The 25466-nt window shown below is 45.3% G+C and overlaps 1 protein-coding gene and 1 long non-coding RNA gene across 5 annotated transcripts in view; one reads left to right on the top strand and one right to left on the bottom strand.

The window, feature by feature from the left end:
• Positions 1-7257, bottom strand: part of LOC126547003 (inhibitor of nuclear factor kappa-B kinase subunit alpha-like) — a 115104-nt gene extending 107847 nt beyond the window's left edge. For 3 of the 4 annotated variants that reach the window (XM_055062953.2, XM_055062951.2, XM_055062954.2), the window contains exons 1-3: positions 6858-7257; positions 6342-6480; positions 3119-3337 (exon numbers count right to left, since the gene is read on the bottom strand). In XM_055062953.2, coding sequence (XP_054918928.1) covers positions 3119-3337; positions 6342-6446 — 324 coding nt within the window. In that variant the 5' untranslated portion in view covers positions 6447-6480; positions 6858-7257. Of the gene's footprint in view, positions 1-3118; positions 3338-6341; positions 6481-6677; positions 6832-6857 lie in introns of those variants that run through there. The other variant, XM_055062952.2, reaches the window with a different exon arrangement.
• Positions 7258-7481: 224 nt separating this feature from the next.
• Positions 7482-10973, top strand: LOC129380846 (uncharacterized). The gene is made up of 2 exons (XR_008609065.2): positions 7482-9052; positions 9633-10973. It is a non-coding gene; the product is annotated as an uncharacterized lncRNA (long non-coding RNA).
• Positions 10974-25466: the final 14493 nt, after the last annotated feature.

Below are 25466 nucleotides of genomic sequence, written 5' to 3' on the forward strand. Positions count from 1 at the left end.
AGTTTTAAGGGTGTTTTGATGGTGAGCGGGCTCGTCGTGGCATCTCGTGGAGGCTGCTGAATCTACGAAGCGCATGGATTTCAATACTGAAGCTTTATGGGTATAAAGTTTTCATGAAGTTTTGATGCGAAAGGTGCATGACATTTCTGAAGTCGTGCTTTAAATTCTCAATTCGGGAACTTTGTGGGTTTACTGTTCTTATCAACATTTGACGCCAAAGGTGCATTGAATTTTCTAAAGTCGTACATTGGACCATACAATGAGACAAGCCAAATCAACGCACTATCAGTTAAGCTGACACAGCACACAGCGAGGTCCGATAAGACGAAGCATTGTGGTGGTGCATTTGTGCCGTCATGTTACAGAAAAGAATATCAAAATTTTTTTCATCTGTGCCAAAGCATCCATGTCAAGACACTAAAGCCAGCAAAGGCAACTATGTTCTTATTTATTTTTCTACCTTGACTTTTATTCATGAGGGCACATTCAGCCTCTTCAATTTTCTTGTTCTCGCTACCCATGGGCTGCTAGAGCCAGCCAGAGCACATGTATTTTTCTCATGTTTCCCCAACCACCGCACGGTGCACTTCGGTGCATGTTCATTTTTCTCTGGCCGAGTGGATTTTGGCCCGGCAAAGTTTTGGACGCTTTCTGGCTAGCAGACGAGAAAAAGAAACAATGGTTGCTCACCGCCATCACTGTGGGGACTCGACAGATTGCAATGCGTTCACTTGAGGGCATCACTTTCACTTCGATGTTATCGCAACCTCTTCGGAAAGACTTGTTTCGCCGGTGTAGGATACCGAGCAGTATGCGTATTGTTCTCAGTGAACCAAGCGTCTCACGTTTTCTTCGATATTCCTTCGGCAGCCACATTAGGTGATTGTGGCCAACATGCTTTCCTTTGTGTTTTTCATTTCGATGCCCCGCCTCACAAAAAAATAAAAAAATAAAAAGACATTGTTGTAGCGCAGTGAATTGTCGCATGTTGAAAGTTCGATTTTGTTACTTCTTTTGTGGAAAGTAACGGGCCACGGGACTCTTCAGTGGCCGGATATATTTATTATATTATTGCAAAAGCAATTATATGGACAGTCCAGGCGCATTCCTGTCGTCGGCGTCATGTTTCGTGTAAAGTCCAAGGGCGACAACAACGTCACCGAACGCTGCATACTCTATGTGCAAGTGAAAGCGTAAGCTGACGGTGGCTCAGTCTTGTGTGCGCCAGGGAGAAAAGCAGGGAGGACGCGCACAGCCTTCCTTCGGGTGGGATGCAGTGGAGGGAGGGGGGGGGGGGGGGGGCAGGCCTTAGGATTCTGTGATCTGTGATTGCGTAATATGTTTATTTGCCTGGTTTGATGCATTATATGTATATACAGTGACTTTTGCTTAGATACGTAGATTTGTTGGAGACTTATATGTATATTTAAATATCTTGTTGCGAGGTTTGCAGTAAACTTTGTTTCCAGTGACACTTTTCTGCCCTTTATCAAGTTATATCTTTGCATTTGTATATTCCATCGTATCTTCGCATTTCGGATGTGTATTTTGCAGAAGTCCTACTTTTTATATGTGCTCTCTGTTGCAGCTATAATTCAGTGCAGTTACTCAAAATTCATGACCGGTGACAGCTGCTCCTGCACAATAGATTAGAATGAATGACAGTGTCATTGAGATTTTTCCCTGGCCATTGCATATGTACAAAAATGTAAACAAGGTTCTTGAATGACACAGTTTCGTTAAAATATTTGTCCTCAACTTGTTCATTTCATGCCTTTACATTTTTCATATCGGCAGCATGCACTGCTTGGCTGGTTTCGAACTGATATACGTAGTTCTAAAGTTTGTATGATATTTTCTTTACTTATTAGATAGACAAAAACATAGAAGCATTGATATAAGTTATTTTTGCCACAATTTTTGGGACATACAAATATATTCTTTTTTGAAAAAATACACATTTCATTTGTCTTGATAGTGCATAGCATTTCAGAAATCATTTGCAGCATCTTTTGCAATGGCAATGCAGTTATTATTCATGTATTTGATTCCTGGACAAATTCTATAAGGAGAAGGCCGAGCTGCAACATAAGCCCCCCTCCCCTTCTCCGGGACGAAATTTCTGGCTACGCCACTGCTCGCATGATTTGTGTTCTATTTTTGCATTATCAATTCCATAAATGCTAGGACGTACAAGACTCCTTGTTGCCCAGTGTGTAGAGCTTTATAGATTACAATTTACAAGCTTCAACAAATTCAACTGCTTTGAGGCATTCATGTTATCCACCATAGTAAAGGAGTGTGGATGATAGGCTAAGAGGGTTACTTGAAGTTAACATTGCTGAATTCCCAAAGCCCTGTTGCCAGCAATATCTCTATCACTCTTGATATACAGTCAAACCTAGTTATAACGAATGTGATAGCGCCTTGAAAAATGGTTGTAATATCGATGCTTCATTATATTTGGGCTTAGTGTAGTGTAACTCAAATTTGTACAGTAACTCATATTTGGTCTTTACCTGACCAAATGTTGCAGGAACAGTATAAGCGGGTTCAACTGTGCTCTATCGGTTTAGGCCCAATTTCTGCCATTGCGGTCCTTTTAGAATTGAAAGTGCGGGCACAATTAGTGGTGGCTTAGTGGCTATAGTATTATGTTGCTGACTACAGTGTTGCAGCCAGTAGCAGCCCCTAGCAGCCTCCAATGGGATAAAATGCCAATACTATGCCACAGCACTGAGATTTTGGTGCATACTGAAGAAACTCAGGTAATTCAGATTAATCCACAGCTTTCCATTACACCGCCCTCCAAAGCCCAAGCATAGCTCCACGATAAAATCTCACTAACATTTATGATTAAAATTAAAAGTCAACTTTAGCAACTGGACCCAAGCACCATATTTTTGCACCCAGCCAGCCGACACATCACCTTGACAGAGCAATGTGAAATTAGATGCAAATCACACAAGAAAACATGCACAATTACATAACACAGTCTATCTCTGTACAGCACTAAATGACATACAGTGCAGAACATACAGCATTGATTGCACACATGCATGCTGTTCCCTTTATGTATGCAGCACAATGATAATTTAAGACCCAACAGAATGTTCACCTTTCGAAGGTTCCCGCCACTGCAGTACTCCATTGCAAGAAATGGCAGGCTTGAAGCAAGCACTAGCAGTGGTTCTGGCACGGGAAGTCCTTTGACAACATTGGGGTGGTCCAACTTTTTGAGGATTTCAACTTCTTGAACCCAGCGTTCCTGCAGCTTGTCTGTCATTTCAGCCACACCTCGCAGACACTTCTTGAGTGCTATGGTCTCTTGAGTTTTCTAATCACAAAAACAAAGGGTGGCAAACAGGTCTTAAAAAATTTTAATAGCCTGGGTCATGTTGACTGAATGTGCAGCACCCTTTAAATGGTCTGACAGTTTGGATTATATGTGATGACATGGGCAGGCATGATATAAGGCCATGAAATTCTAGTTCCTTTCTTTTTTAATAGTTCTACATCCACAGACATTCACAAATGTGTTGAAGACAGACCTATGCTTCTATCTTACTCTACTCAAAAGCTACAGAATATTTTCATGTTAGCAGTGAATCTGTGAAACTGAGACTAACAGTTGTAGCAACAGAGAGCAACTGATAATATAAATAAAATTAGTTGCATTTACAGTTTATAATATATGATCCTGACAGTTACAAAATGTATATGTACAATATGTGATATACAACTTTTTTAAGTTACATTACAATGAAGAGGAAAGAATCAAGCGATGTGGCTTCTGGTGCCTTCGGATACTGATGTTACCCTATGCTTTTACATCAAGCTTATCCCGAAGCAAACAATGAGAACATATCGAGACACCGAACAAACACTGACAACCATGGCTTTTTTCTTTTTTCACAACGCAAATCCTTAACATACAGCAACCATTGTGAAGGCATAACATGTCTACTTTTCATTTTTTGTCTTTTAGACATCTGCTAAGCACATACATGTATGTCAACACAGTAAAGTACCATGATAGTATCGCACTTACGAATTATACATTGAAACAGAGGCATCACTAATGCATGTGATCCAGTTTTGTTTAATAAATTACGCTTGTAATAAGTAAAGCACTACAGCATCTTTATTTATTGCCTAAAATTTCCCACACCAGAAGTCATCGCTCGCATCCACAAGCAGAGACAAGGATCATTAAAGCTGCGCTTTATCTTCATCTTTTACACTAAGCCCTTTGCTGCTGCTATGCAAGTTGCCTGGTCAATCATCTAGCATTAGATTCTGTGAAAGTAGCAAGATTAGTACAGATCATCAGTATTCTTGAAAATATGACATTCCTCACTCAGGACCATTGCCTGTGGCTATTATAGTATTATTCGTGCCCATCCCAATGCAGTGCATTTCTGAAAGCACCATCAGTGATACATGGTGTACACCATATCTGTGCAATGTTTCAGCTTGCTATCCAAATGTGCCTTTCTGTAGCAATCATTTCAAATCACTAAGCAAGATGCAGAGGTTATGCATGGCTTGTATGCAGATGTGACATATATTGGTGCACGAAGCTTGCATTAACTCCTGATGCAGCAGGATTTTGTACAACATGGCCTCAAACCTTGAAGCCCATCCAGATGCACTGAGAATGCATAGACTAGGAAATTCATTGCAAAAAAAAAAAAAAGGAGGGGGGGGGGCAAAACTAATGCAATGTCCTGGTGTTTCTGAAGTGAGCAATTATATTCACAATGTAGTTATAACAAAGCCCCTACATGCAAAATAATGTCAACATACAAACTGCAAACACGAGTGGTTGTATAAAGCCCATGAGTTTCTCAAATGAAGCGTTCAGCTGAGAGACATAAGTTATTTATTACAGAAAACCTGTAGTGTCCTAAAGACATTGCAGCGGGGGGAGGAAATAAGAAGTAAAAAAAAAAATTAAATTATGGGGTTTTACGTGCCAAAACCACTTTCTGATTATGAGGCACGCCGTAGTTAAGGACTCCGGAAATTTCGACCACCTGGGGTTCTTTAACGTGCACCTAAATCTAAGTACACGGGTGTTTTCGCATTTCACCCCCATCGAAATGCGGCCGCCGTGGCCGGGATTCGATCCCGCGACCTCGTGCTCAGCAGCCTAACACCATAGCCACTGAGCAACCACGGCGGGTAAGAAGTAAAAAGAATAAGAAGACAGCTTCCCTCATTGAACACCAAGTTGAATGCGACATATTTAGTGAAAAGAATTCAACCAAGTATTCAATTCAAACACTCCCACATACACGCAATGATCAGAGAGAGAACAAGAAAATCACCATGTTGAGACTTATTGAGCACCTGCCCGGCCATGACAAAAAAGCTCAAAAAGTTCCATCGAAACAGTACTTTATAACTGTTTTCAGTGGCTTGTTCCACCATGAAATAATATTTTTGCATAAAAACCACTCAAATCCTCACACTATAGCGACCATAGACAAATACAGTGTATGGTGGCAACACATACAGATTGTTTATTCTAGAATCGCTAGAGTTAGGTTAAAGGAATTTGAATATTTACAATGTAGAGCATTAAAAAAAGTTTATCAACCTAAACCTAGTTTAATTTGTGACACTTTCAAAAGTTCTGAGTGTTGCTGCAAAACTGGGTAGCACAATCAAAATTTTTTTTCAGTGAATGTGGCAATGAAGCAGACTGTTGAAAATTTCTTTTTCTGGCTCTCCAAATAATACCACACAAGCATCCATTTTCACTTGTGTGGTGGCAACTCATTGGAGTCATGGGCATCCAATCGGCACTGATATTTTACCACACAAAGCTATTCTTGCTTAAGCTGTGGCTGAATCACGTCAACCTCAGCCCTGCAACATAAAACAAAAACTACGTTCCTGTGTGTGTGTGTGTGTGTGTGTGTGTGTGTGTGTGTGCGCGCGTGTGCGTGTGTGTTTATCTCTGAGTGCCCAGAACAACAGCATAATTTAGAATTTCATAATGTTTTTGGCAGTGTGGTTGGACCTGATGCTCTCACATCAACTTTGATGACAAATATTTTAGAAGCATTCCGGCTAGTTTCCAAAAGCAAAAGAGAGGGAGCAAATGCGCGGGCAGCAATAGTAGTCCCTTAGATTTTTGGAACCAATTTCACTACCACATAATATAAAATGAAAAACAAAATATTATTCAGTAGTGCAAGAACAATGACACGTAAAAACAGGATGACAGCACTGGAAGTTAAAAGGAAATAGAGTATACAGCACGACCTGACAAAAGTTATTTCTGATACTTTACAAATTTGCGTAAGCGTTGCGGAGAACTTGGAACTTGCCGTGTTATGCCATAGCGTTATGCACCCAAAGGTGCCCCGGTCCAGGACTTTTCCTTCTGCCCAGCATCCGATGACTAGTTTGTCTTCCTCTGTAGGTTTCGCCATATTTCTATCCAGTCTTCAACTCAAGTGTCAGCATCTGTAGAGGAGCAAATACTTGTCACTTTCAAAAATACGCTGTCTACGCCCAACGCCTCGAGCTAAAGAAATATACAGCAGACAGTAGCTACGGTAACACCGCTCATTCTGTAGATATTTTTTTCGGTACAATCCTTAATGTGTTCGCAAAGCGCAATCACTTTGATAACGTCAAGAACAGCATGCGTCAGGGCGTACCAGCAGTGCAACCGGAAGATCAAAACAAACAGTACGGCCTATGGTATGGCAACGAACGAAGACGTGTTATCGCGTGTCAGTGGCGTGATGAAAGTATTAGTCATGGTTACGGCTACGCATAATTGCGACAGGCGCATCCACAAATGAAAATCAGCGATCAAAACAATACGCACGACATACCCGGCTATCGAGTTGAGGGTCCCGATGAGGCACGCGACGACGCGGACACGGAAAACAGCAGCAAAACAGTTTCTGTCACGTGTCACACCGCTTCCGGATCCGGAGCATGCACCGCGGGACTTGTATGTTAGGGCACGACCTACTGGAACTTGTTACGGGTTTGCGGGTGCAGCGTGCCGTCTTTGCGTTGTGGTTCGGCGTAGATTCAGTTATAATGGGCATACTGCGCATATAAGTGGTGTGTCTCCAGTGGTTCGACCGTCCAGCGTGCACTTGGTCCGGTCGCTCCAGAGGTATACGCATCTTTAGTCTAGCGACACAGCCCCAAGGCGGCTCTCAATCGGCGCGCATTCGGTACGGAGTGACCCCGTGAGCTCTGAACTGACAAGTAACCATACTAGATACTACTATGAGTCAAAGCGGACAGCTGGGCTGTGGTGCTGGAAAAGGCGGCGGAGCGGGTGGAAGCATTCGCGAGGCCGGTGGCGCATTCGGCATAAAGGGTGCTGCCAAAGAAGAAGCTTTCTTCAAAAAAAGGCAAGCCGAACAACTGGAACAAATGCGTAAGGCGCAGGAAGCTGCCCCAAGCTCAAGCGTCGCGCAGGAGAATAAGCCTGGCACCACTTGACGGAGCTAGAAAAACATTTGAGATGTCATGTGTCAGCACATATATGCCAAGAAAAAAACTTTTAAATTACGACAAAAATTAAATCCTTTGTTGCAGTGTTGTCACACTTTTTACGAGGGAACTGTGACCTGAATCACTTCGGGATAAATGCATCGGCTGGCGGCTGATGTTCAAGTTCACCTACCCGCAGCCACCCGCAGCCGCGCAATCGCAGAAGTGCGCGGCGCGCGAGCGCTTCTTAGTTTGTCGAAGGCGCAAACGCAATACGCTTGCTTCTGTGAACCCGAACTGTTTATGAGCCAGCACGCTGCTGGTCAGCCAAGCTAGCGTGCGATGCACCCTGTTCCAGCTGCCTTTAGCTTGTCCACCTCAATGACGAGACGTTCATTTGAGGGATCGATCGCCAGCCATCTGTGTGCAGGCGCGAGTAAGAGCGGGCATGAGAGAGAAAATCTGGGTGCCTTGAATGTATGACTGCCTAGGCACTACGGAGGGCAAAGTTCTGATTGGTGTTGCAGAAGTCGCGGTGCGCGGTATTGCTGAGCTTGGTGTCACAAGTTGGCAGCTGTACGTAATAATATTGATGCAATCGTTTTTTTTTTTTTTTACTAATTGTAACAACGTGTCATTATTTCACATTATTGGCGGCGCCTGAGCGGCAACGGGGACACCAAAGCTAGTACCCAGACTGGTCCGTGGGTTGGGGCTCGCCGAGGCCTGCACGTGCCAGGAGTGTATAAATAAGATCGGCTGTCCGCGAGAGCGGACACAAATTTTTTATGTGAACACCCCCTGACACGCTTCGGCCTCCGCGGCACCAACCCAATAGGCCGCCCTGCTTCCAGCTTTGACGCCTTGAGTGCCCTGGTGATCCTGCGCCGCCTGCTTTATTATAACCTCAGGTGCTTTCGAGGCCTCCGTTTGCCGGTTACATGTGCCCTCCTAGAGCAGTGCTTGTAAAAAATCCAATCTATCGTCGCGACGAAAAAAGCGACCCGCGACTTGTACAACACAAGTCAGAAACTTGCCCCCTCAGAGACAGCGATCACCAAATGGGGTGTCCGTGCCCACTGCCTCACCACGTGGGCAGCCAGCGGTGGAGCGTAAACACTCGACCGCACTCCGCACTGCCCTCATGTCTAGGGGACAAACGAATACAACCCGTGCTAAGAAACCTCCTCCGTAGTGCCTAAGCGGAGTCATATTTAAGGAGCAAAAGCCCCTGATTTTCTCTCTCACGCCCGATCTTACTCAATCCTGCACACAAATGACTGGCTATCCCTCAAATGAATGCCTCGTCACCCTAGTGCGCTCATCGAGCGGAGGCAGAACGCATCGAGGCGCTGCTGTTGAACGTAGACAACCATAATGTGGCTGAACTAGAATGCTTTGCATTAAAAGAACATCGTGGGTGCGCAGTGAAGTTGTCTCAGTGCACAAAGGAGCTAGCAAAGTATATGCGCTCTGTGGCTAGCAGACATGCGGTTTGCTGATACACGAAGCAGACCAAGCAGACGACCTGGGCGCTGGTTCTCAAGTCACCATAGCACGTCACTTCCGATGACTGGTAATGGCGGCATCTTTCTCAGTTTTGGTATGAAAAACATCGATTTCTGGGATCGTTTTGTGAAGCGCCCACTCGCATTTCAAGCGTTAAATTTTCAACAGAGGCTACTGTATGTCTAGATTATCTGAAACAGGGCTTTTTAGAGGTTCATGATATCATTGCAATTGGTCTTTAATAGTAATTCGAGATATTTCACCATAAATGACAATGCTGAAAATGAAGTCAGATAATGTGTTATGTTATCTACAATGATATATGTATATGCAGAACCGATGCACATGCTGAGACTTGTCTGAAGCGAAGCTTTCGTGATGTGCACAATTCTTTATTGTCTATGCAACGTGTAATCTTATGCAGTGTTTATGTTTGTGCACTATATACAACATTCACAAAATGCAAACAGCAGTTCATGCAAATGAGACGTCGCAGTGATGTCATAAGGATGAAGGTGATGTTTGTCGAGGGAAGAGTGATGAGGACAGGTGTATGCTGAGAGAACTACTACGACGCAAAAGCTAGGGGTGAAGTTGACCATTATTTTAGAGCGAAGATTTTTTTGCCTCTTCTCCCGACTTTCCAGGTGCTCTGTGATGTGGACTTGCTCGTGCATGCCGCTGGATTTCTTGCAACACCACCAGATGTCGCTTGCCTCCGCGCATCCCCGCTGGTGCCGCTGCGGCAGCGTTTCATAGTTTGTGCATATGGCACATGCTGTGCTTGCTTTCCTATGCAACAAAAATGCAGGTGTTGGGCTGTGATAGTGTAAACATTACAAACGTCTATAGCCTGAAGAGTGCACTTGGAGCTGGCATCTCAACAATGTGCTGGCCACATATGCATTTAGAAGGAGCACATATACATGCACCAGCAAAATGGCTGCAAAGCATGCACTCAGTGTCGAGGACACCCACGCCTGAAAGAAGCGTCGCACAGAACAGGAATGTCTTCGCTACGCAGCGAAATGTGGTGCAGACCGTGAATGTATGTATACAATGTATACATACAATTATAATAATTGAATTACGTACAGCCTCATAACCCAGGGAGCCTGCAGCTAGCTATACTCTGTTCCATACATAGCAGTCAACGCTGTATAAGCCTATGCAAGAAGTTCGGTCAAGAAAAGTTATCACTGTGCGCCTTCCGTCTGTGCTTCGCTGCGTGCCAACAGCGTTCGCTCATCCGAGCATGTACATCATGCTCCTCGCGATGGGTTGCAAATAAAAACTCGAAAATAAAATAAAAATAAAAATTATTTAAAAGAACGCATTAGCAGCCGTATACCAAATTATGTTTGTTTATAAGGATTAAAACTTGTTTCATTCAATACTGATTATATATAAAAAATAGTTGCGCACAATTGCAGTCAAAAACATCAAACTATACCCAAGTGCAAACGAAGCCACTGCAAGAAGTCTCTCTAGCCTCCACAGCGTTGACTGCTATGTATGGAGCGGAGTATAGTAGACGTCTAGCTTCCAGCTTGATCTAGCTAAGGCCACAGCTAGTAGCCATCTTTTGTAAGCTGTACTCTAGACCTAGACCTCTACAAGCCAGCTGGTAGTGCAGCTAGCGCTTCCTCCACTTACGGCTAGTAGCCACCTTGAGAAGCACTCTGTAGCTGCGGTGTAGACGTTCAATGTCCAGCCTTGTTTCAGCTTCTTAGGTGTTATAGTTAGCTCTACTAACCATGTTTATGATCCTAGAAGGTTTTCTTATTTCCCATGTCGCTACAATAGCACATGAAAGGCAACAACCACAGTAAAGTTTTCACTTTGACTGTGGTCAGTGTCTCTCTTGTGCCAAGTTAATTCCCAACCAGACGAACTGTTCTCAAGCCCTTGATTTCATGCCACTGCAATATTGCACAAATATCAAATTGATAATCATTTGAAGAAGTAATAAATACAGTACAACAAAATACTTTTTGTAAATACATAGCCCCAGCACCGATATAGTTAGCCCAACGTTCACAAAGAAATGTATTTGTGCTGTATATATTTTTCTCCTCCACCTTCCTTTTAAACTGCAAGACAACAGTTTTTGCCGAAGCTCATGCAAGTATAAGCATATCTAGTGATCAAATGGCATCAGCACTAACTTTAATGTGTACCAAAGTTGGTAATGAAACATTATTGGAAGTTTTCATACAAAGTATGACATGTGCCACTACGCATATGTGGCAGAAAAAGTGACTTTTCAACATGCCCCTTTATTTTTAAGAACTTAAGATACAGCTTAAACAAGTGTAGCAGTTCAGCCTAAGCACACATTGAGCGCACATAATGCATTGCAGTTCATTCATTTTGTTCAGCCGTTCTCAACGTTCGAGCACCATGCCTGTAAATTGTTCTACATTTTCAGAGTCTGAAAGGACCATTGTTTTGTGATACTAGTGGATCAGTATTATACTATATCATGCATGCTGGCTGCAGCACGGTACTTAATAAGAATGTCTGTCTGAACTATTGCAACAAATGTATGGTTCTATTTCCCTTGTTCCTCAGGCCATGAGTAGATTGCACTGCATGGGCATCTTATGTGCCACTTGACTTACACAAAAGCCACATATGCCATTTCCATGACCGAATACAGCCAATAAATACCACTATTGCCTCAAGTAAACTGCTCTCTAGACGGTTGCATACAGTACTATAATGGCAGCAGAACTGAGTGCAAGTGTGCGGATATTGCATGTTAAGCAAGATAAACAGCATGCAGAAAGGCTGTTTCCTGTCGCTACACGGACTTAACCTTCCATAATTGCTCATAGATGCTTAAGGGAACAGTAAAAAATTGAGTTTATTTCATAAATACAAATGTGATTCAGTATGGTTGTCATGAATATATTACAGTGAGTCCTTAGTAAATGCAACTTCTTCACAGAGAACTTGGAAATCTTAGTTATCAATGCAACAAAAAATAATATTCCTTAAAGTGGTAATTAAAGTTATTAGAAAATGCATGCAGGGACCAATTAGCTTTTCTTTTTTGAGGGCGTCTATAAATGTAGTACACTTGATTTTCAAATAAAGCAAACTGCAAACAAAAACAGGCTAAGAATTGGGTGGAATTGTAAGCTTAAAAAGGCAGCAAAGGCGCATTCACAATATTCTCTTGAATATATCTTTCCAGTAACCAATGCTTTAAGAGACTTATTTTGCCTAAATCATGGCTGCAGAAACCATACCATTGTCACGACAAACGCACACACGAAAATGATTTCTGGTGCTTCAAAAAGTTACCAATTAGAATTGCAACTGAACTGTGGCTAGCCTATCAAGAAGAGCTCCTTGTGGGCCCTGTAGCCATGTTTTGATTAGGAGACCTACCATTTCAGCTAACCGGAAAGGCTTGATCTTCATCCTGGACTACTTCGTTGCAATCTTCTACTGACAACCAGGACTCCTATGCAGAAAGTTGGTCAATGAGGTCACGGGGACAGAACTTCCTTCTTCGTGCTACATCAGGGAAAGATGCAGGTGCTTACACAGAGATTGGCGGGTTCAATGGTTTCTAGTATTCTGCACGAGTTGAAACAAGACATCATCAATGTAAAACAAATCGTGCATCAAAATGATTACTCTTTTTTAAAATCAATCAATGCACCTAGGAGAAATTCATATAGAGAGTACTGACAGAAAACTTTTGTGTCCAACGTAGTGCTTTTTTAGGCATTTGGCGTCGACCCCACGATTATGACATGGAGCCTCAATTCCTTGAGCACCACATTTTATGCAGCTAGTTTAAAATGTGCTCCAAGTGCAGCACCATTTTGACGTGAAGCAGGAGACTATTCACATCAGCAAAATCATAGTTGGAATTCATGCGGTGTCACAAATAACTCAAGCATGAGACAGTTGGCACAACGCAGTAGTTGATGGTGACATAATGATCTTGTCGTTAAAAGCCACCAAATTGACCCTTCTAATTGCGCACTTCTTTTTGAAATGCAGGAGTACTCTCTCCCCTGTTATCCTTTCGAGTGTCGAATGATCTCAGCTTTTTTAGCATGGTCATAGTTTGTGTGTATACGTAAGTTGTGTCTGGTACCATGAGACTGGCACATTGAGTATTGGTGACATGAATAGACTTCTGTTTGACGTCCAAAGCTACACTGCACTTCACGTAATAGTTCTGCAGAAACCCGCAAGGTGGAGAGAAGGAATTAATAGAGGGAAAATCAGACACCTTGAATCAGACAGGTTCCTTGAAAGAAAAGCCTCACAGTCCCGAACCAGGACGAATTTTTCTTCAACTGTGAGGCTTTTCTTTCAAGGAACCCGCATGGGTTTCCATTGTAGCAATTGCTACGATTGGGTGGATTTCTGATCTTCCCTTCATTAACTACACTACACTTCTCATGTTTTGAGCTGTTACACTAAAATGTAATACTTTAATTAGTAATATTTCTGTATTATTAAACAAGTAATTGAGGCTCTATAACATAATTACTGACTTGACAGCTGTCCATTTTTGGTATAAAAACGAGACAAAAATATTGTAGTATACTCTTTAAAAAAACTAGGCACTCTCTCGTCAGCACAAACAATGACAAACAACCTCATCATCATTGTTTTGATGTCAAATTCACATTGGATATTGTAAACTTCAAAAGGGAAAGGCCATTTTCCTTACTTACATATACCTCAACATAAAGCTTCCTTTCCTGAAGCTGACAGCTCTTAAACATTACAATTTGACAACCTAGAGTTCAGACATATCTATAACTAAATTAATATGCCAGAGGTTCCCCACCAATAAATGCAAGCATAGCTCACTTTCAATATATGCCAGAAAACACAGAATTCTACGTAATTAACATTATAAAATGCATCATATTTACCTTTGAGTCACAGATGATGCTCAAACAGCAGTTTCGTCAGCCAGTCTGCCACTGTTTTGATAGAGTGCGACAGCATATGCGCTCACGTTGGGTCGTTCCTAGCCGCCCCTGGAATTCAGAAACCATTGATCAGCTGATGCAGGTAGCCAGTGGCGTAGCAACAGGGGGGGCCGGGGGGCCGTGGGCCCCGGGTGCAAGGGGGCCAGTGGGGGGGGTGTCGTTTGCGTCTGAAGACACCCCTCTTTCCGCCGGCTACACCCATGGGGGGGGGGGGTGACAAAGAAGACCTATGGGCCCCGGGTGCCAGACGACCTAGCTACGCCACTGCAGGTAGCACAAACGACTAAAGTTAAAATAGCAAAATAATAGCACATTGGCTATTAACAGCCTTAAACTGCACTCGCTTATGTAAAGGAAACAGTTGAAATGTGATAGCTCACTATTCAACAAACAAAATGGACCATGTTTTAACCTTGTTCCCTGTCCCAAATTTATTGTCATTGCTTCCTCTCTGCAGCCATATTAACCCTACATTAGTTGAAGGTAAGATTCAATGACAGCTATGAATTGCTTCATCCAAGGTTTCCCTGTGGCAGTGAGAAATGGCACGGGATTTTTTTTTTTTACCATTGGCACAGAATGTCACATGAACAGTGATAGGTTACACAGAATTTCAAATGCGACTTCCATGCGAAGACAGGTGCACTGAAAAAAAAAAGTCCATATGCTCAGAGCAACAAAATTGGAAAAGTATACAGACTACATTGACTTCACACTACTCTGCGACAACAATACAAGGAACACAGCTGCATTGACAGTCACATGGGTTAGTGCAGCGCAGAAACCTTTCAGTAAAAATAGAGCGAAGGCCAACTGAAGGTTAAGGTATCTTAGTTTTAAAAAAGTTATACGCATTCACCTAGAACAAGACACACAAAAGTAATTTAAATATCACCATGTTTTGCAGATAGGCTTTTTACATTTCACACAGGAACATTGAAAAGAGTCGCACAGTACTAAATTTTTTAAACTTGAAACTGCAAGTTTCATTTAGCTAATGTGTAAAGGTGATAATTCTACTGCACTAAAAATAGCAGCGCCCGTCAAATTTTCGAACCACATTAAAGGTTAAATTTGCACGAAACGTTCCATATGTACATATATGATTATGAGCTGTTGAGGACTTCGTTTTACTCCCTTGTGGCTTCCCTTGAAACATGGTATCATAAACTTCCGTTCTTAACTGGCTTCATTGTGCGAAAAAGGCCTCAGCTAGGCCTCAGCTCTATGCGGCCGTTACCTTCGGCGACCGCATTTGTTTGCAGCCCGCCGTTCGTATTATTTGCATCGCCTAATAGTGGAGTGGGCACACTTCCATGAGCTAAATGTGAAGCCATTAGCAGATTTGTTCCCGATTTGGGCGGTCAACGAACGGTGTTGAGGCGACTTTCGTGCGAAATTTTTGTGGTTTCACTCATTTTTCGTCTGCAGTCGCAGCCTGCGAGTGCTATTTTCGGGATCACTTTTGCATAGTGCATATCTTCACTTCACTTCACTTCACTTTATTACCTTAAAGGCCCCCAGGATTGGGGGTATTACATAAGGGGTGGGTAGCTATTAAAATAAATTATATACACAAGGGAAAGATGTTTAGGTACAAGTTTGCTCGCTGGTAAATATGTTAATTATACAGTTCAAAAACGTCGATGGGCAGGTGATTGCGGCGATGTCGTGTGGAAGGCCGTTCCAGTCCGAGACTGAACGTGGGAAGAATGATGTGGCAAACGTGGTAGTGTGCGTACGTGGACGGGCGACTTGAAAGGGATGACCAACGAATCGGTAACAGAGTTGCACAGCTCCAGTCATAGCCTCAAAGCCAGTACCATATATTCATGTTGCAATGAGGCAAAAGAAAAAAAAAAATGCTGCTATCAAACCTAACAAAAACGTGCAATATGAAACAGACTCCGTGGCTAACAGCATGAACGTGACAATTCGAAACGTTAACTGACGTTCCTGCCGTTCAAATTGTGCAACATGATTTCCAGCAAAGTAGGAACCCTTCAATAATATAATATCGCTTACCGAACCGTAATAAAGCGGTGTTGTTGCTGCCGTTCTTCCAAACACGATCCGAAGTTTTCCACTCGAAAACTCGTATCGCTTTAAGCAAGCGAACACATCAAGCAAACAACCCGCCGTGGTTGCTCAGTGGCTATGGTGTTGGGCTGCTGAGCACGAGGTCGCGGGATCGAATCCCGGCCCCGGCGGCCGCATTTCGATGGGGGCGAAATGCGAAAACACCCGTGTGCTTAGATTTAGGTGCACGTTAAAGAACCCCAGGTGGTCGAAATTTCCGGAGTCCTCCTCCACGGCGTGCCTCACAATCAGAAAGTGGTTTTGGCACGTAAAACCCCGTAACTTTTAACATCAAGCAAACAGCACGAACGAACCGCAACCACCGCTGCTGAAAGTTTCAAAATCGACAAAAAAGAGCGCGAAGCGGCTTCGTTGCCAGCGGCGCTGCTCCTCAACTATGCTCACTAATATTTTCCCATGCTTACATATTTTCACTTTCAAACAACTTTAATGCAGAGCTACGGTATTTGAAAAGCATTTATTTTATTTTTTACTAGCTCTTTATGTGATGATGTAATGCGGCTTCACCCTTTGCAACGGGTAGCCATGTCACGTACTTGCACGCCCTATCCATGAAAAAAATGAAAAGAAAACAAATAACGCCCTAAAAAACAGGACAGTAAACATACACGACCAACAAGTAAGGGGCAGAGGGAAACGAAGGGTCACAGTGGTGCACTCTATGCAGTGGTGTACACAAGTACAGGGGGGAGGGAAACAAAGAGCTACAGTGGAGTACACCACTATCAACACTTGATAGTTGTGCACATGGAGTTAATAGAGTAGTGCACATTTTAAACTGCGCGCCCCCTGCCGGCTGCAAGTCGCAGCATGAAATGATGTGGCGCCAGATTTTTACCGGCGGACGTGCGAGCTTCAAAACGTACGTAGGAAATGTGAAGAACCGGTTTCCACGCACTCCATTTGGGGAACACATATAGGTCACCTTTTCTGAAGCATGTCGGCAACTTCCGTGCTTAGAAAATTGATCATGTGCCCCCCCCCCTCCCCCTTTCTTTTTCACTCAGTTTTGGCGAGCCGCCCCCCCGCCCTTTCCCTCCAATCCGTTGAGGCTACCCTGGATCCTCCCTGGCAGTGTCTTCAAATTTCTTTCTTTTTTTTTCTGAGTAATTGTGTTCACCATGACTAGAGGCGTATGGCTTGGAGAAATCAAGTACTAGCCATCTTGAAGATTTCTTGACACAGCGTTAGCTGCTTCTAGCCTGCTCAAACAGTGTCAAGCTATAGCTAGTAACCAACTTGTGCTTCCTGGGAATTCAGTTAAATTTTAACTCTTCTGCCATGATATGCGATGTGTCATGTGAGGCAATGATAATTGGCTCAGCCCTCGCGGAGATCATGGACAACGACGCACAACAACGCCTCAAGCAAACGCGTCTCCCTGTGTGTGCAGTAGACTACACAGACAAGCAGCAGTGGTGCACGCAAGGTAACGTTTAACATCAACTCACATTCTCGTATTGGACTAAATGCTGAAAACATACACATTCGCCGCCACCATCACCGCTAATTATCGTCAATCAAACCAAACAGCACACAAAGTTTCGCTTACATCGATTCCCACAGTGCGCGGCATCTGCAATTTTTATTTCCCCATTTCATTCCTGTGTCCATGGGCTAATGGAAGATTGCGTACGCGCACCTACTATACGCGACGTTGTGCACGCGCCTATTCGGCAATTCAGCAGCTACCACAGTCTGGGAAGTCTGGGAGGGTTTGCTGAGAAAGCTTAGCTTTAAGAATGGTTCGGGCAGAGGAAGACTGGAGAAGATGATGGGCTCGCGTGTTACAGGACACATCCAGCTGCTGCAGAGGAGGGAAAGAAAGAAAAAGCTTAAACAGACACTATGTAGCACATCTTTTTGTAGAATGGAAACGCATGAAGTCAGACTTTGTTGTGTTACTAACAATTCACATTAGCTAAAAAATCTATACGTATATAATAGTTATTGTAATGCGCCAAATGTATCTATATATTCCAGCGGCTGTGTTCAATCATAAAGTGCGCATTTTTCACGGCGCTCCGGCGCATGCGACCTATCCAAGCGGATTAATCGCAATACGTTGTGGAAGGGACGCGCGCACGGCCCTGTCTAGAGAAAAAGTAAAAAAATAAAGAACGCGCGACCGCACTGCAGCAAAGACCCGAGCACGCCGTGTACCGCGTTGCAACTCCAGTGGTGGCTCTACGTTGGTGCGCTACTGAAAAGGTGCGTAGGGTCATACTGCAACTCCACATTAAAACAAAGCGGCCAGGGCTTCGTCCGGCCTTTCTTCGACCGGGGCTTCGACCGAAGTCGACGTTGCGCAAGCTGAACAAGCCGACCAGGTGAGAGTGCACTCCATTAAGAACACTATCACCATTAGCACACCAGACCGAGAGCGGGCGAACGCTTATCCGACTGTCGCGTAGCTACGCAGTGGGAAATACAGCATCGACATGCCGGTGTCAGCATAAGCGCCTGCACACGACTACTGTATACGAGGGGTAGTGTACAAAGCCTATGCCGACGAAACGGACCAGTTAATCCAAAGCGAACTGACAAGCAAGAACTCGCAATTACCGATAGTGAATGCGAGACGACTGGGCAGCTCCAAGCAACTCGTGATAACTTTCGCCGGAAAGGACCTACCGACCTTAGTTCGATACCGATGCTTTACCCTGAACGTGTATCCTTTCAAGGAGAGGCCGGAGGCTTGTTTTAATTACCGTAAGCTAGGGCACGGCGCAGAAGTATGCCCACAGCCCTGACCCCAAACCCCCAAATCTCGGAGATGTGGGGAGGAACAAGCTCCTCCACCAGAAGGACAAAAGCCAACGTGAACACCTCTATGCGTGCTCTGTCACGGGAAACGCCCGACAGGCAGCCGCAGCTGCAAACATCGTTTCTTTCAACCCAAACAGACCGGCAACAACACCAAGAACCAGATACAATCTCGAACCACAAAAGTGGCCAGACAATCCCGCTCCAGTCAAAGAACTTAAGGGACCGTCCGAGACGGATCAGAGTCTTTCCCTCCGCTCCAGGGCCAAAGCCCTAGCCGAGGCAGATCCTCATCCAGGTCCGGTTTCATCCCATATGACGACACCAGCAAGCGAGTGGCCTGGGAAGTCGGCAAGCTCGGTCACCAAACCAAAACGACGACAGAAACAAACCCACAACCGGAGATTACCATGGAAGCTCGACCGCGGAGGAACCGATCAACGTCGCGACCACGAGGGGGCCGTTCAAACTTCAGAGCCAGGCAAGGAGCCTGGCGATAAAACAAGACCACAGCACAACCCTCGGCCAAGGCGCGACAAGAGCAACAGGTGAGGGAGCTGGGCGAGCAGATAAGATTACTTCAACAACAACTGGCAGCAGCCAACGACAAAATTCTACAGCTAGAAAGCAAACCAAAATCAACCGCCATCCAGCAAATTAAGAACGCCAATGGATCGATGACCTGCGCCGAGCGTGAGGTATACAGTATGGAAACTGACAAGATATGTGTAGAGAAGCGAAAAGCAATTAGCCCAGCACAGTCAATAGGGGAAAATAGAGACGAGTTGAAGGGACAGATTCGCGTACAGCTAAGCTGGAAATTGCGGTAGACTCGCGTACAGCTAAGCTGGAAACCGCGGTGGAACAAGTCCTAACGAATATGAATAACTTAGCCACGCAAATTAAACAACAAACCGGCAATATTGCAATTTTAAGTGCAGTAACATCGCTTGCGATCCATACAGGAATACATAAAGTACAACAGACGCCTATAACTCGTTCACACCCGCTAGGTAGTGATGAGTCATCTGAGGTAATGGCAATTAATGCAGATGCTCACCACCCTGCAGGGGGCCCAATAAGATCTCATAGCGTAGTCATGTGACCTCATAAACCTCATAAATGTTCATGATGGCCGGAGCACCCATAACTATATGGCAGCGGAATTGCAGAGGCTTTAGGCAGGAACGCCGAGCCCTGGAATACACGATCCAACATTATCAAGTCAAACCCGACATCCTGGCTCTCTAGGAGACGGGTGTCTAAGCCAAACTATCAGGTTTCACACCCTACAATTGAAATTTACCGCGTGGCAGCTCCCCAGCTGCGGCGCTCATGGTTCATAGAAACATTACTGCAAATCAGACTTAAAATACGAGCCTTGTTGGATCTGGAGGACAATCCCACTTGCTGTCCCCCAGATTTTTGGACCTTGCCGTTGAGTGCGGGAGTTGCCCGAAGTTGAGGAGGACTTTGAGATGAAAACTGGAGGTTTATTTACATTATTTACAGTGAGAGTACAAAGAAATTAACAGTCATAAAGTCATTACGGACCGGCAGCAACTCGGACGCTGCGGCCCGTGGCAAGAAGCTCGAAAGAGATGAATGGAGGAATGCTCTCTTGCTGCTCCCGGTCTGTGTCTTTTAAGCCCTTCGGTGTCTCGGAAGTCACGTCACGTTCGGCCAATCGGCGAGCCCGCTCAGGTGACGCCATTTTCAGCCAATGGTAGGCGCCCGTGCGATTGTGTCACACCCGGCGCACAGGGTCGCTCCTTGGGCCCCAATTGTCCGAGGGCTTACTTCTCTCTGCGGTATTGCCATCCTGACTTGCAAGCGCCGTCACAATAGGCGGAAGGGGGCGACGTTTCAGTGCTGCAAAGTAGCTTTACTCGGGCCCTGCATTACCTGGAACCGTGCCAGGCTCCCGCTACACTTTCGGGAAGAGTCAAGCAGTGAATAGCTCCACCTGCGGCGCACGAGGTGGGGGACGCGAAATCGTTTGCACGTGCCGCGCCTCGGGAACGGGGTAGATCTGCTTCTGCGTTCCTTACTTAGGTGTGGCGCGATTCGATGTGGTCTGGTGAACTCGAAGGAGGCCCAGGAAAAGGTCCTGTATCTAACAGCTCCTCCTCGCCCCGGAAGTTCGGAATGGCCGGTGAAATCAATTCGCTGACCATGAGGAACGGTGAAAGAACCTGCAGGGTACTGGTGTCGAGCCTCGTTTGACGAACTTCGGGATCTTGGGCCCTGGAGAACGTACGTCAAACAAACAAAACAACACAGCGCTGCACCACGTGTAAGCGCAGGCTCTTCACCCCTGACTCGCCAGGCTATTACTGAGTTAAAATGAACCCTGATCTTTTATTTCCCCAATTTTGACAAAGCAGTTCCAACCACCTTTCCAAACCGCTATCCATTTCTCCCCGAATGCCGACAAGGCCAGAGTGACATTGTTGTTGCAAAACAAAGGGCCGTTGTTGTTGCAAACAACAAAGGAAAACAGCCGAACATAACTTAAGCGGCCTAACTTCACGAACAGCATGTTTCCAACCTATCGCAGTGGCGTACTTATCGCACGTATTGGGGCCACTGAACAGTCCGGTCAACTCTACAAGTACATAATCGCAAGCGCGCTAGCTTTGTGGTCCCTATTCCGAACACGTGCTTGCGTCGTAGGCAAAAGTTTCATTATGCTTACTCACGTTTCTTCCTTTAGTCCCTACAGGACACGTAACTTAAACGAACAATTAAACTTGCGGGACTTACGCACTTCGCAGAACCCTTAAAAATGCGTCTTTTAATAACTAGCTCCATGCACGCTAACTAAATAAGTAAGGACACGGCCGCCCTAAACACACACGAGCAACCCAGTCATAAATCTGCTTCCTTCCGTCCACACAAGACACGCGCTAATGGAACTAAGAACGCTTCTCAGTGCAAATGATACACTAACTGAAAATCTACGCGCTTAACCTTAGAAAATAAAAAAAACACATAAAGAAAGAAGGTTAACTAATACACACGCGCGTTACGATAGGCCTCTCAACGATAACCTTGACACTCATGTAACTCACACACACACAAAAAAAGCCTATATACTCATTAATTAACACCTCGCGAGACTAAATGTTTACCTAAAACGCATCTTTCAACTTTCGGAGCTTCTCAAACAAAACATAAACAAAGCTCATACCTTACATACTGAAAGAAACTAGTCTCAATTCGCGAAAATTTTCAAATGCTTAAAAAACAACAACACGTTTTCCTTCTACGGAAGCGCTCTTGGCCTCCGTTCCAAACATTCTCGACTGACTCATACTTTTGAGCCGTACTCGAGGTGGTCGCGGTTCGAAAGCTACTCTGGCTACCGAGGAACAACAAAAGGGCTGACACACTATCAGCTCCTCCAAGGCGTTACAGTCTCCTGCCAATTTGCGTCCTGGCGCCCCGCTTTCATCACGATCTCGACTGACCGCGTCACGACTCCCTACCACCTGGTCTCGTCTTGCCACCTTGCACTCTTTGTACTACACGCTGAACTTCGAAAAGAACGACGGACCGACAAGGAACATTACTGCCCCGCGCCCTTTGTCCGCGTCCGTGCAGAACATGCTTCTCAGTCTTTTTTCGACCGGTGGCTTGAACGTTCTTGATGCGCAAACGTCGTCAATGAGGACCGCATCTTTCTTTTCTCCGCGCCTTGCCTTTTCGCGCCTGTCGCCGACTTTGGCTGCGCTACTTTATCCACCGTCTTCTGGTCTTGACGGCACTTCTTTCTACGGTGCTTCCTCTTTGAACTCTATTTCATGTCGCCTTCTCGCACCTCGTGCTGGCCGGTACGCATATCGTTGGCCCGGATCGGTCTCTTACCCGCACAGTCTGAATGATTCCTAACTAAATCATCGCTCTCGTGGCTACCTAGACTGGCGGAAAGCTGCAACGATCCCTGAACAATGCAGTTGTCTTCTCTTGAGCTACGCAGCTCGCAATCCTGAGAGTTGCCCTCAAATGCATCGTCCAGCTGGCACTGCACTTCGGCACGCAGATCCGACTCGAAAGTTATCTCGACATGGGTGCTCGCGTCTGTCGGTTCAGCGGTATTCTGTGCTTCGTTAACTACCTCGTTAACGTTACATGCGACGCGCACGCGTGGTGACTGTGCCATTTCATTCACAGCTGGTCTAGCTGTCTCTACAGTGCTCTATTGGCACAGCACCTCGTCGCTTTCACTACGGCCTTTCTGTTGCCACTAAGGCATCGTAAGCGGCTAGTCCTTTCCGTTCACCTATGAATGTGCAGCCAATCTCACAGGCACTACTCTTCTCGTCGGCTTTTGGCGAAAATCCGCTCGATACTTCCTCATTCTTATGCTCTATACTACCTACAGAATTTTCAGACAGCCGTTGTCTCTGTGCCTTTAACTGCTCACAATATTGTATCTGTCTTATCAATGCTGCCTTCTCTCTCTCGTACTTTTGCTCACGCTCAAGCTTACGTTCTTGATACTCACGTTCATTCTCACGTTCTTGACGCTCACGCTGACGTTCTTGACGCTCACCTCTAAGAGTAATTTCTTGAAGCTCACGCTTCCGTTCATTCTCGCGTTCTTGACGCTTACGCTCACTCTTACGTTCACGACGCTAATGGAACTAAGAACGCTTCTCAGTGCAAATGATACACTAACTGAAAATCTACGCGCTTAACCTTAGAAAATAAAAAAAAAACACATAAAGAAAGAAGGTTAACTAATACACACGCGCGTTACGATAGGCCTCTCAACGATAACCTTGACACTCATGTAACTCACACACACACAAAAAAAAGCCTATATACTCATTAATTAACACCTCGCGAGACTAAATGTTTACCTAAAACGCATCTTTCAACTTTCGGAGCTTCTCAAACAAAACATAAACAAAGCTCATACCTTACATACTGAAAGAAACTAGTCTCAATTCGCGAAAATTTTCAAATGCTTAAAAAACAACAACACGTTTTCCTTCTACGGAAGCGCTCTTGGCCTCCGTTCCAAACATTCTCGACTGACTCATACTTTTGAGCCGTACTCGAGGTGGTCGCGGTTCGAAAGCTACTCTGGCTACCGAGGAACAACAAAAGGGCTGACACACTATCAGCTCCTCCAAGGCGTTACAGTCTCCTGCCAATTTGCGTCCTGGCGCCCCGCTTTCATCACGATCTCGACTGACCGCGTCACGACTCCCTACCACCTGGTCTCGTCTTGCCACCTTGCACTCTTTGTACTACACGCTGAACTTCGAAAAGAACGACGGACCGACAAGGAACATTACTCACGCTCCCGTGGTTCTTGTATCACGTCCCAAGCCATATCAATGCTTTTATCATCATTGCCACTATCTTGAATCGCCTTTATGATAGCTGGCTTTTTCATCTGTTCGTCCGCCTCAACTCCCAAATCGTCGCATACCAACAACAAGTCTAACCTCGTCAACCTTCTAAGATCCATGGCAGCTGCCTCGACTGATGGTTAGAACTGTTTTCCTTAATTAATTTGTGCAAACACACAATATGCAACAAATTCCCGATTCTAGAACTATCAAAATAAACACACAACATTTGAAGTCTGGCGAATCAAAAGGAAAAAAACCACGCGCTCACTTACGGTTGCAGCACCCTGCCATCTGGTTCATTGGTCCGCTGTTCCCGGTTCCTCAGGACTCCCTAGGTCGAAGGCTCGCTCTTCTTCGCTACTCCCAGTTCCTCAGGACTACTTTGGACGAAGGCTCTCTCTTCTTCGCTGTTCCAAGTTCCTCGGGACTCCTTTTGGACGCAGGCTCTTTTTCGCTGTTCCGGGTTCCTCAGGATTTCTCTCGACGTAGGTTCATCCGTAGCGCTGCCACCAATTGTTGGATCTGGAGGACAATCCCAATTGCTGTCCCCCAGATTTTTTGACCTTGCCGTTGAGTGCGGGAGTTGGCCGAAGTTGAGGAGGACTTTGAGAGGTAAACTGGAGGTTTATTTACATTATTTACAGTGAGAGTACAAAGAAATTAACAGTCATAAAGTCATTACGGGCCGGCGGCAACTCGGACGCAGCGGCCCGTGGCAAGAAGCTCGAAAGAGATGAATGGAGGAATGCTCTCTTGCTGCTCCCGGTCTGTGTCTTTTAAGCCCTTCGGTGTCTTGGAAGTCACGTCACGTTCGGCCAATCGGCGAGCCCACTCAGGTGACGTCATTTTCGGCCAATGGTAGGCGCCCGTGCGAATGTGTCACACCCGGCGCACAGGGTCGCTCCTTGGGCCCCAATTGTCCGAGGGCTTACTTCTGTCTGCGGCATTGCCATCCTGACTTGCAAGCGCCGTCACAATTGGCGGAAGGGGGCGACGTTTCAGTGCTGCAAAGCAGCTTTGCTCGGGCCCTGCGTTACCTGGAACCGTGCCAGGCTCCCGCTACACTTTCGGGAAGAGTCAAGCAGTGAATAGCTCCACCTGCGGCGCACGAGGTGGGGGACGCCAACTCGTTTGCACGTGCCGTGCCTCGGGAACGGGGTAGATCTGCTTCTGCGTTCCTTACTTAGGTGTGGCGCGATTCGATGTGGTCTGGTGAACTCGAAGGAGACTCAAAAAAAGGTCCAGTATCTAACAGCCTGTGTCTTACACATTC

This window comes from Dermacentor andersoni, chromosome 1, assembly GCF_023375885.2.
Source record: "Dermacentor andersoni chromosome 1, qqDerAnde1_hic_scaffold, whole genome shotgun sequence".
Taxonomy (NCBI): Eukaryota; Metazoa; Arthropoda; class Arachnida; order Ixodida; family Ixodidae; genus Dermacentor; species Dermacentor andersoni.